Raw genomic sequence first — 12,898 nt, 5'->3', positions numbered from 1 at the left:
CTTGTTTCATTTATACAGGGGATTATAGTTAAGAGTTTGCCACAGATCTTAAAAAAGATTTAAGACTTAAGACTTTTCAACAATGCTAACTGTTTAGACTTTGACAACTCTTAGAGATAGACTAAATGTCTTTTATATAAAGAATGTGCGTGAGTTCTGGGGGCCAAGGGTAAAATGTCATGGTTTATGTTGGTGGCCCCCAGGCCTCATGTGTTTGTATTGTGCATTTGTGATTGGTTCATTGTCTAGCACTTAGATTGATGGTGCTAGTGCTACACTCACCTAGGGGTAGAGCCGGCATACAATGGCAAAAAAAAAGGTGTGTCTGTCTCTCTTGTGAGTTTCTGCCTTGCTGTTTGCTGCCACCATAAACTGCAGCCCCGCCATGCTACCCTGCCTTGGAGCCAACTGAGTGTAAACTAAAACCTCCAAAACTATAAAAAAATAAACCTTTCCTTTCCAAACTTTGAACATCAGATAATTTGTCTCAGTGACAAAAAGTAACTAAGACACTACCTATGACTTTCAGTCAGACTTCCTCATCCTCAAAGCCATTTAAAAAAATTTATTTAGCTAACTTTTTTTATATTCTAGAGTTGTTTTAAGATACAAATGAGAAAAAATATATATGGTGTTTACATGTAATAGGAATTCAAAATGTTAAGTTTCTTCCTCCACTTTATTTTCTTCAGCAATTTCATTTTTGTAACAGTGCTATTACTTCTGGATGACAAATTGGTTGAAGTTTGGTAAAATGGGGAGGAAAAAATGTCTAACTCAAATACTTTTTTTCTGTGTGTGGAGGGTACCAGGGATTGAGCCCAGGGGCACTCTACCACTGAGCTACGTTCCCACCCCTTTCATTTTTGAGACAGGATCTTACTGAGTCACCCAGGCTGGGCTTGAATTTGCTAGTCCTACTGACTGCCTCATACTCTAGTAGCTGGAATTACAGGCATATGCCACCAACCCTGGCTTTTGTTACTTGAAGGATTACTATAACTTGTTCTGTGACAGTAATGTTTTGTTTGAGCTTTAATTTTTACCAAATTATACCATGTTGAAGATGCCCAGTTATTGAACACAATTAAATAGTAATTTAATATAAAATGGCTTTTGTTAAATTTTATACTGGTTCTCAGTAATCCTGTCACTATTCAATATACTTTTTAAAATATATGACTAGAAACTTATTTTTAATAGAATTTGGAATTGGTGAGTTAATAGATTTTAAATAGATGAAAGTTTGTGTCATCTTTTTTATTAGTTTCCTATGTCTGCTACAGCAAATTATAAATTTAGTGGTATAGATATATATAAAACAACACACATTTAAGAGGCTTTTAGTTTTTTTTTCTTCTTTGCTACCAGGAAATGAACTCAAGACCTTGCGCTTGCTAGATAGATGCTGCACTGCTAAGCTATATCCCCAGCCCATTTATACTCTTGTATTTCTAAAGATATGAAGTGGAGCACAAGCTGTAGTGGGGAATGATTTTCTTCCCTTTTCACCTTCTAGAGTTGCCTCTCTGGTTAATGACCTCTTCTTTCATCTTCAAAGCCAGCAACATGAGCATCTTCAGCACCCTCTGCTCCACTTCATCACGTCACCTTCCCTACAAGGACAGTTATGATTGACATTGAGGGTCCAACAAACCTAGCCCAGGATACTGTCTCAGTCTCAAGTTTGTTAGTTCAATCACATCTGTAAACTCCCTTTTGTCAAATAATATCCAAAGAGTCTAGGCATTAAGACTAGATGTCTTTGAGGGACATTATTCAGCCTTACATGTAATAGGAATTCAAAATGTTAAGTTTCTTCCTCTACTTTATCATTTAAAAGAGGTTATCAACATGCCCCGCTTTTCAAGTGTTAGACTGTTTCTTTCTTTCTTTTTTTGGTGGGGGCAGTGAGAAGCAGAGCTTGAGTCTGGCATCTTAGACCACTTGACATCCAGTTAGCCTTTTTAAAATGCAGTTCTACTTGTCAGTTTACTGAGCTCTTCTGTTGATCTTGCCTTTTCCATCTGCTGTTCACATGTCTTACCTAGTGAAGTGTATCTTTCTGTGTCCATGTCACAAATACTTAGTTGTGATGATGCACACAGAAAAGTTTCTCTTAAAAGTCAGGGCATTTTCAAGGATTTAATAAGTACAGTATTTTCTAAATTAGACCATACTTTAGGTTTTCTAATTGTGTGTGATTGTGTGTGTGTGTGTGTGTGTAGGAATCCTGTCTTGGTTCAGAAAGTTTTAGAGAAAATACATACAACTTCACCATAAATATAATTAGTAGAGAATTACATTTTGAAATTCGAAGCACGACATTTTCCAGGGGGAAAAAAAAAAAACCTCCCGTATCAGAGACTAAACATTGTGTGTGTTATCTCTGCAGTGCATTTTGAGATACTGAAATAGTGATATTATGGTTGATTTTTGGCAGATTGGAATCATTACTCAAAATGATATGAGCATGAATTTAAAATAATCCGGGTTATTTGACAAAATATAGCAGTTTCAAGTGAAGCATTTCTGGCTACTAATAACCAGCTTTGTCCCCTACTACAGCTTGCTGATCAGTGTGAGGATGACTCTAATCTACATCTCTCATCCTTTTAGTGCTATATTATCTTCCAACTAGATTCTTCAGATTTTTGGGGGGCTACTCATAGAATTTTCATTGGTCTAACTAATTAGTAGATTTTGATAGGTACCAGACCTTTTATCTTTCTGTAATCTGAACATCAAATATAAAAGTATAGTTACTAGTTGTCAAGAGTCTCTGAAAAGAGAGTACATTAAGTGTATCAGTGCATGTAAGACTTGTAGATGCTCTGCAGCAAAGGCATATATAAACTCAGTACAGAACAATTGTAGAACCTTGTATTGGGAGCTATAAGATGTAGTTTCTAAGATGGACTTGTAAAATTGCCATGTATGTTCCACAGCATTAATTATGAATATTAGTCAAAATAGTCCTTGCCAAAAAGACCTTCATGCAGCCATTTTTAGCACATTTTCCATCCAACTTGGCATACATAAAGGTATGCCTTCATCACCTTGTTATTAGCAGACATTTCACAAAGGTGGAAGAGGATGAAACTAAATACAGATAAGTGATGAAACAGTTTTTTGAAGCATACTTAAAACTCTGGGCTAAAGTTAAATTTAGGATTTACTTTCTGGAGTTGTTTTCTAGCTCTTTATATTTCATTATAATTAAAAGTGGCCATACGGAAAAATTCACATCATTGTCTCCTCTCAAATTACATACATTGCTTCTGAAAACCTGTTAAGTAGTTCAGAAATTTGCCCAAACCATGTGTAAACATCTGAATAATTTAAAATGACAATTGGCTTGTTGTATTGATTACCTCCACCCTTTCACGCCCCCCCCCCCCCCCCCGACAGTTTCACTTGCAGTTCTGGCTGGCCTTGAACTGACTTTGTAGCCTTCATTGGCCTGGAACTCTGGCAGGCCTCCTGCCTCAGCCTTCCTAAATGCTGGGCTTACAGGTGCATGCCACTATATTGATTACTCTTTAAAGACACAGTATAAACTTTCTCATTCAACTTGATTTTAACAGATTACTTATAGCAGAATGTTACTGCCTTTGAAGTTTGTGGTCTAAAAAATTCATACCCAGTGACAGCCAATAGCAGAAACAGTGGAGGAAAATACAACAAACAGTAAAGCTGAGCCCAAACTGACCAAATAACCATGAGGAGAGAAAAAACTCTTGTGGACAAGTAAGTGATAAATTGGGACAATGAATTTAAAGATGTTTAAACTTTACCATACGTTTTACCAAAGCAAGCACAAAGACAGTTAAAGTTTAAAAGGTACAACATTTAGGTGTTTTAGCAGGTAAAAGTATCTTGTAAGTAGTGTAGCCTGTTTGTAATTATTGAAGCCTGTGTGGAAGTAATCCTGGAAATACATTGTCACATACAGGGCTACTAGGCTGGTTTCGTATCATCCTTTTATTTTCATTTCAGGAGATACTTAAGAATTTTCTGAAAGGGAAAATAACTCTCTGATCTGTATTTTTATGGAATGAATTATTCTGAAGTGTCTCATGCTGGCTAGATTTCATACAGTATTTCTGAAAAGGATAGTTTGATAGGAAGTATATGCATATTTTGATAAAATGAGTTTTATTTATGTACAAATACTTTATGCCTTTTCCTTATTAGTTTTCCTCACCTTGGTTTTGTTCTTTTCCTGACAAAAACACATAAGAACCTTATGACAAAACATTTAGGAATTTAATTCTTACAACATTTACTAAATGTATATAAACTAGGAATAGGTTTGGTAGAACTCAAGGTCTTTTTTGTGATAATGGGGATTGAAACCAGGGCCTTCCCATGGAGCCACATCCCATTTTTATTTTAACGTTTGAGACATTATCTTGTTAAGTCACTTCATTTCACTGTTCTTTACTTGAACTTGTAATCTTCCTGCTTTGGCCTCCCAGAACACTGGCATTGTATGTGTGCACCACCATGCAAGTATGGCTTTTGATGATGGTAGGGAGAAAGGTGGTTACTTTTTATATGTCTGGAAATTTTTTCATATATATATATATGTCTTAATACCTAAGTCAAGTGGATAATTCTTCAAATCTTCCATTGGCTTCACATCATACAGTGAAAACCAGAGTCCTTAGTGTGACTGCACATGAGAAACCAGGCTTTAGCCTCAGCATCAGTGATTCTGGGGGAGCGGCCCAGCACCCTTGGTTTTTCAGAGCATCCTCGGTGAGTCTGCCTGCAGCCACTGGAGACGCAGCCTGAAAAGAGCTCCTGCCCTACCCACGCTGGGTTGCTTCTCTCCCTCTGGCCTCTCTACCTGCACCAAGCACACTGATGTTCTCACACGTAGCAGGCACACTCAGCCACGAGGTGTGATGGTGATCATGACTGGAAAACATCCAAGAGTTTAACTAACTGTTGGTACTTTTGGCTTCTAATATAATAGCATGTGTGTTTGTTTGTTTTTGTCACTGAGCCAGCATGAATGCTAAAATGACACTAATTTAGAAGTGTAAGGGATTTACCTCCCCTCCACTAATCTACTTTTCCACTATGAAAAAGATGCATATCAGAAACACTTTGGTGTATAAAATTAAAACTTAAGATTTATAGTAAAAGAATCATAATTTACCTTTTAACAAAGAACAAATTATGCTGTACCTATATACTGTGTTGATTTTCAAACATTGAATATCATCAAGTAGAAAAACAATTCTGCCTTATGCTACTTTAGTGAATGTTGCCTTCAAATATGTTTATATATTTGATTAGAATTGGATATAAGATGTCCCCCATGCATGTGGTTTGAGCACTGAATTTTAAATTTTTTTTCACTCTCTGGAGCTGAAATAAGGTTTTAAACAAGCTCAGTACAAAAATCTACCAGGCTCAAATTGTCCACAAATACACAAATTGTTTCTTAGTGTCACTAATATTCAAATTAAAACAAGGAAATACCATTTTATGCCCATCAAGTTGGCACAAACTGAAGATATTACTTGGACATTACCAAGTGGTGGTAGAATGTGATATTAAAATGTAATACTATTATTATTATTATTTTTTGGTACCGGGGATTGAACTCCTGACTGCACATTTGCAAGGCTGGCACTTATGTCACTGAGCTAAATCCCTAGCTACTATTATTATTTTACAGTCCTGGGGATGGAACCTAGGCCCTCTTGCATGCTAAGGCAAGCACTGTGATCCCTCAGATACACTCCACCCCGAAGGGCAATTTGGATATATGCTATAGCCAGGAATTCTTCTAGTTCGTCTCTTGCATATATATGCACATGAAAACATACAGGGATGTATATAGTATAAACATGGGAACAGTATGTTTTTCTCAGTAAGGAAATGATTACATGAAGTAATGTGTAGTCCATTTTCCATCAGAAGTACAATATGGACAACATAAATTTAATTTACTTCAAAGTTCAAAAAGATAAAATCGTTTAATATATTTTAACAGTATGTCTTTAACATGCACTTAATGTAAAAAATCACTGACCTATTTTGCATTTTTTCATACTGTTGAGATTTACTACATATTTTGCAAAGTACATCTCAATTTCAATGTTAAATCTTATTGAAAGTGTTTGATATGAATTTAAATTTCCTGAGATTGACCAAGTTTTTCATACATAGTTAAAATTTTTTGCAGTAACTGAATTATCAGATAAAGTTTAAGGTAATTTATTTTCCTAATGCTGTAGCCATATTTTACATGTTCAGTAATAGTATGGCTAGTGGCTACCATCTTGGATAGTGTAGAACGTACTGTTACATGCAGTTAAAATCAACTGCCTATATATAAAATAAAATGTGACTGATTCAAAATTTGCAGTAGCAGTAAACTAGAGAAATGATGTGAGATTCTATTGTTCTGAGCAATTCTAGGTATTAATAAAATAAGGAATACTTTGACACCCATGCACCCACATTTTGCAAATGTTAACTTTTTGGCATATTTTTGTCTTATTTTTAGACTATTCAGATATACTCATTTCATTTGTAGCAGGTATAAAAGTTTACCTAAGAATATGAAAGTAATGCTAGAACTTAAATGGCCTTTTAGTGTTTAATTGATTTTTAGTTCTAAAGAATTAGATGTCTATTAGGAAATCACTTATTTTAGATTTTTTGTAATATGCCCCCTATATTTACAAGAATTAAATCCCGTTTATTAATAGGAAGTCTGCTTAGATTTCCCTAGTGCATACAGTCAGTTCTCCAAGTTTAACTTTACTTACTAGAAGTTATCTAGGAAGATGAAAGTATTTAAAGTTGAATAAAACTGAAAATACAGTACTAGTTTTAAATGTTACTGTAAAAATGAAACTTTAAGTGTATTATATCAGGCATGCTTTTTGATACATTTTTAAATACTTAGTATTTTATGGGTGAAATGGATAGAAGAAGCTGACAGTGTCACTGGTAGTGTTTTAATAACCAAGCCAGGTACTTTGAACATTGAAGGTGTTATTTAATAAATGCATTAAGTAGATTTACTTGTTCTTTACTCTGAATGTCACCTTGCCCTTAGTCTTTTAAATGCAGCTACTGAATAAAGTGCTGAAGAGTATGTAAATACTAGAATCTCTTTTCATAACTTTTTGCCTACTGAAAGAACTGAAATTAATTTTTTAAAAAGCTCTTAAATTGTATAGAAGGAATATAAAGTGTTACTATTTAATTATATTCTTGTCAATTTGTACATGAAATTTTTAAACTTTTTGATATCTACTTCAAATATGCCAATTAAGCAACATATTTGATGTCATGAAAGTATTTCTAATGTTCAACTATAATGCAAATAGTGATTTAATAAAAAAAAAAACTTTTCATTTAAATGTGCGGTTGATGAGTTAAAAGACCAAGGAATTCAGATCATATAATTTAAAAAATTTTTTCCAGAAGATATTTTGTAGTTATTGGTGTCACATTTTAAGTCTGTAAAACCTCTGTTACACGAGTGCCACATTACAGCTTTGTGTTTACTTTATAACTCAAATTTTAAAAAGCACACACCGGCTATGTTTTTAGTTTATCACTAGATGGAGCTCTTGCAGTGTAACAGTGTGTTGACAGAATAAACTCTCAGAGTAGGACTAGATGTTAAAACAGAGGCCCTTAACTTGCTGAAAGATAACACTGGAAAACTCTTGAAGTTATAGGTGTAGATAAAGACTTTGTGAACAGAACCACTGTTGCACAAGAAATCGTACAACTAATAAACAAATGGGATCATAGCAAATTAAAAAGCTACGCAGCAAAGGAAACAACCAACAAAGTGAAAAGACAGCTTGTACAATGGAAAAAAATTCTTGCTAGCTATTCTTCAGAGGACCAATACTTAGAATATATAAAGAACTCAAAAAAATTAGATGCCATCCAAAATAAAAGACCCAAAATGGGCGAGTGAAATGAATAAATGCTTTGTAGAAGTACAAATGGCCAATAAACACATAAAGAAGTGTTCAACATTGCTGGCCATTAGAGAAATGCAAATTAAAACAGCGCCAAGATTCCATCTCAACCTAGAAAGAGAAAGAATGACTATCATCAAAAAATCTAATACCAAATGTTGAGGTGGGAGGGAGCCCTTCTATATTATTAGTGGGATTGTAAGCTGGTATAATCACTATGGACATCAGTATGGAGATTGCTCAAAGAGTAAAAACAGAAATTCCATTTAACTCAGCTATTCCCCTTTTGGGTATTATCCTAAAAGAATGAAAGATATATTACAGTGATTCACACATACCCTATTTATAGCAACACAGTTCGTAACATTTAAATCTTAGAAACAGCCTGTAATCCAACAGATGAGTGGTTTCATGAAATGTATTTGCACCCAATGTAGCACTACCCTACCATAAAGAAGGGTGAACTTGAGTCGTTTGTAAAAAAATGAATGCAAGTTGAGACTATAATGTCAAGTGAAATAAATCAGACACAGAAATTTAAATATTGCATGGTATATGAGAAACCCAAATTTGAATAAAGCAAAACAAAAGAGAAATAGGAGGTAGGGAGGATGAGTCTTTTTAGAAGTAAGCTTTTTAAAAAAGAACATTCTGCCTGGCGTGATGATACATGCCTGTAATCCCAGCATTTGGGGTGGCTGAGGCAGGAAGATCACTGTGAGTTTGAGGCCTACCTGGACTACATAATGAAATCCTGTCTCACAAAACAAAACAAAAAAATCTATATATTATCCATCAGCTGTTAAATGTATAACATAGTAACAGGAGCATCTGGTTAGTAGTTAGCTGTTGGATTTTGTATGCAGTGAGTCTCTAGCAGTATTGGAACAATTATTTTAGTCATTTTTTTCTTAGAGTTGAAAGAGACATACTGAAATTGATTTAAACTAGTTCCCTGATAATCCTGTAGCATTACAATTTATATTATTAACTTTAAAGGACATTTTAGAAAATTTAAAGCTTGAGGCTTTTTTCCAAAGGCATACTGTGCCTTCTCACAGTGACATTGAAACTAAGTTCTAAAGGTATTAGTGGTGAAATGAGGTGGACATGAGGTCTGTGGACTCCTGAACTTACATTGCTGTTGTCCTTTTAGGCTTATCAAATTTGTACAGCTTCTCTTGCCACTTGAAACTTTAAGCCGAAAATAGAATTTCTTTGTTTTACTTCTTATTTATTTACTCTAACCAAGAAGGATATTTTAGTCAGAAATTACAAGTACTTTCAGGACTTCAGTCCTGCAGTTAGGCATGTTTGTATTTCTGCTTCTTTCTGCTATTTTTAAAGATACCCCTTTTTTTAAAAAGATGCATTAGTTGGTTTGCAGCACATGTTTACAGTCATTATGAGGAATTGGTATGTATACATAACACATCTCAACTGTGTTTTTCCCTTCCTTCCACCCCTATTTTATTTTGCTAGCATCACCTTTGTTTGTGATGAACTGGTTTCTCTTTCTTAATTTTTGCTTCATTAATCAAAGGCACTCACATTTAACTGTTCTTGCTACATACAACATTGTCCTATGCCCTCTTCCCACTGTGCCCTAATCTGTTTCAAATTCTCCCTAGACATCAGGCATTAATTTCTCCACCATAGTCATTAGTCACTGATTTTCAGGCAATCTGTTACGGTGAAGAGCATATTATTGTTATCATGCCTGTCTTTCACTGCATTGAACTTTTCATTTTTTGAGACAGGGTCTCACTGTGTAGTTCAAGCTGGGCTTGAACTCAGTCTGTAGTCCAGGTTATCCTCAAACTTGTGGCAGTCCTGCTGCAGCCTCCTCATGTGTGCTGGGATTGATATAGGAATGAATAGGGCCTCCAAATGATACAGGGGAAATATAACTCCTGACTTGCTAGATTAGATATGTATGCTAAGTTTGTGGTCCCCAAAATTGAAGAATGAATTCTAAGGAACAACAGAGGTTAAGAGTAAGAAATATTTATTGAGGGGAGAGATACAGCTCCTGAGAGACAGGAGGGGTCCCGAGTGGATTGTCACTGAGCCCACTTCTCATAATAGTTTATAAATTTTATAGAGCATAATCACGAGGTAGGCACAACATGGGTCCAAACTTTGATCAACCAATAAGGTTATGAGTATAGCCACTTAGGTAATGTTGATCCAATGAGGGAGTGAATCACAAAAAATCATGGAAAGAGCAAAGAACTTTTCAGGAAGAATGAGTCCCAGGGTTTTCGTCACCCACTGAGGTGACTGATGTCTATCTTTTTTTAACCAGCTGTTAACCACTTACCTTTGGGGAAACATATAGGCCTATTCATTCTTTCTTTTGAGGCCTGGCCTCCACCAGATGTGCCTCTGGCCACAGTTGTAATAAATTTTCATCTTTGCATTGACTCTCTCAAGAGCCCAGCTTTATCTGACCACCTATAATTAGAGGCATGCATCACCACACCTGACTCAAATTGAACTTTTCAAGGACAGGGACCCAATCCCATTCTATTTATCCATCCATTCATCCGTCCAAGGGATTAAACCTAGGATCTGCTGCATGCTAGGAAGTTGATTTGCCACTGAGCTACATCCCCAGCCTCCACTCTGGTTCTTTTCATGGTAATACATATATTCTTATAGAAGTTTGGCTCATTTAATAGTATGCCCTGTTGTTAGACACAGTAGTGTTTTCATTACTTCAAGGAATTCTGTCTCTGTATCAGTATTGAAAGGTATTTCTCTAGTCGTTATGGTCTACTTTGATAAGTCAGCTTTTGACAGCAGAAATCTTGCATTATAATTTCTTTGAGAAACCAGTTACTCAGCAGATAACTGAAGAAAGCTGTGCATTAGTTGATAGCCTTGGGTCATTTGCATATATTAACTAGTTAAAAGATTTTTATTCTTAAAGGAATTAAAATGTGGGTTAAATCGGATGACTTGATAGGTGGAGAATCTCCATTGACTCAAAACATTGCATTTCCATTGAATAAAGATTTGTTGATTGGTCACAGAAAGCTTGTGACAGCAATATTGTTATTTTAATGACTAATTTAGTCTTTTAGAAAACGTTTATTAGAACATATTCCGATACTCTCCAGGCTGCACTATTTAGAAATTTACCCCTTCCATCAAATGAAAACTAAAACATTACAAAGTCAGTAAAAAATAGTGTTTCTCCTCCCTTCCTCATCTGTCGCAGTAGGGTTGTGTGTGATTAGATTTACCTGAGTTGGAACTAGCTAGTTTAGTCAGCAGGGCTTGTACACAGAACTTTAATTGAAAGGCACAAAGGAAACTAGGGACTGTAGGGAACATCAAATTACAGAAGCTGCCTCACTGGAAGTCAGGGATTGAGGAAGGGAAAGGAGATGGATGAGTTCCTACCGCAGCACAATACTCACTTGTTTTGTTACCTGAATCCATACATAATGGTGGTTAAGCAAGAAGAGGTGACTTCTTGGTTCATGTTTTAAGGTGAAGCACAAAATTTATCACTTTCTTTAAAAAGAAATTCTTGGGCTGGGGATTTAGCTCAGTGGCACAAGTGCCTGCCTGGCAAGTGTGAGGTCATAAGTTGGATCTCCAGTACCAAAAAGAAAAAAGTCTTTAAAAGAAAAAGTCCTGTTGGAAGTTTGAAGAAAAAAACTTTGCAGGATCCAGGTTACTTCTGGGAAGGCACCACTCTCCCAACACCCCCATTCTAAGGACTAACAGAGACTCATGTGGCCAGCCCATGGTTGTTAACCCCAGGAGTCATTTTGCAAGGGACTACTTTAAAATATTTCAATTTGTTTTCTTTTTTTGGAGCAGTTGTTTCACTATCCAGTTCAGGGTGACCTCAAACACAGTAGTCCTCCTACCTCAGCCTCCCAAGTGCTGAGACAAATTCTTTAAAAGTAAAAATTTTGAATTTAGTTAATTAAGTATTACCAAAAAATTAAAATTCTTTTTAGGACTTTGAGCTGCTGCAGAAATGAGCAGATGTAGTGAAAAGAGACAAGATGATTTGGGGGAAAATACCAGTGAAGTGAAAAACACTGTTTCCAAAAGTTTTTATTTAGAAGTTGGAAAATTTCGCATCATGAAGCTTCTGTTATATATGGATAATTCATGCTAGTTTTCATACTGTAATGAATTTTATAATAGTATTTTGAATACTTTTTGCTTTTTTTGGTTCTCCAAACTATGAACTTTTAAATCTCACATCTTTGAGGCCCTACTTGATCTAAAAAAAAAAATCTGAGGTTTTCAACAACTTTGTTTTCTATATTTTTTAGGATAGTACGTACATGTATAATATGTTAAATGTAAACTTTCCAAGTAGATTCTTTTATCTGTTACAAGGGTAATGTGATTAATGGTAAAAGCTGTTAACCTTATGAGGGTCAATACAAGATACTTGCATCTTAACAGAATGTAGTTCTTTCTTATTATTCATAGTAATTCTGATCTATAAAGGTGCCAGGAACCCTGAATTAGCAAATATTGAACCATTTCTTCTAGGGTGACTACAGTGTCCTGTCTCAATAAACCTTTGGGCACAGCATTTTAGTCAGCCACGCACGGGCACACAGCATTGTTTCACTGCTTGTAGACCTCAGGTTTCACCTTAGCTCATTACTGTGCTGGCATTGAACTCAAGGCTGACAGCTCTGTAACTCACAACTAAATGAAACTCATCTAACATGTATTTTCTGTATGGCGTGTCAGAGACCTCCCTCATACCTAGGAACAGACAGAACATAAGAATACTTCATCACAATATGAGAACCCATTTTAAACAGCAAAAGCAACAATAGTAAGCACAAAAATGCAAAGAAAGCATAGTGCTAAACAGACTGTGAAAAGGACACCTTTTTATGTATTATGGATGCTAAAACAGGAAAGCAGAGTATCACTTG

General features: G+C 35.5%; 1 protein-coding gene across 6 annotated transcripts in view; it reads left to right on the top strand.

Moving 5' to 3' along the window:
• Homer1 (homer scaffold protein 1) overlaps positions 1-12,898 on the top strand; it is a 167,340-nt gene that overhangs the window by 29,095 nt on the left and 125,347 nt on the right. The window contains exon 1 of one of the 6 annotated variants that reach the window (XM_063258416.1): positions 3,603-3,750. The exons of 1 other annotated variant lie outside the window; for it this stretch is intronic. In XM_063258416.1, the coding sequence (XP_063114486.1) occupies positions 3,722-3,750 (29 nt within the window). In that variant the 5' untranslated portion in view covers positions 3,603-3,721. Of the gene's footprint in view, positions 1-3,602; positions 3,751-12,898 lie in introns of those variants that run through there. 4 more of the 6 variants (XM_063258413.1, XM_063258414.1, XM_063258415.1 and 1 more) reach the window with 4 other exon arrangements.

Source organism: Cavia porcellus, unplaced genomic scaffold (genome assembly GCF_034190915.1).
Source record: "Cavia porcellus strain 051 isolate PalLab524CR breed Dunkin Hartley unplaced genomic scaffold, mCavPor4.1 scaffold_11, whole genome shotgun sequence".
Lineage (NCBI taxonomy): Eukaryota > Metazoa > Chordata > Mammalia > Rodentia > Caviidae > Cavia > Cavia porcellus.
Note: the sequence above shows the minus strand (reverse complement) of the source record. Positions and strands in the feature narration are given on the sequence as shown.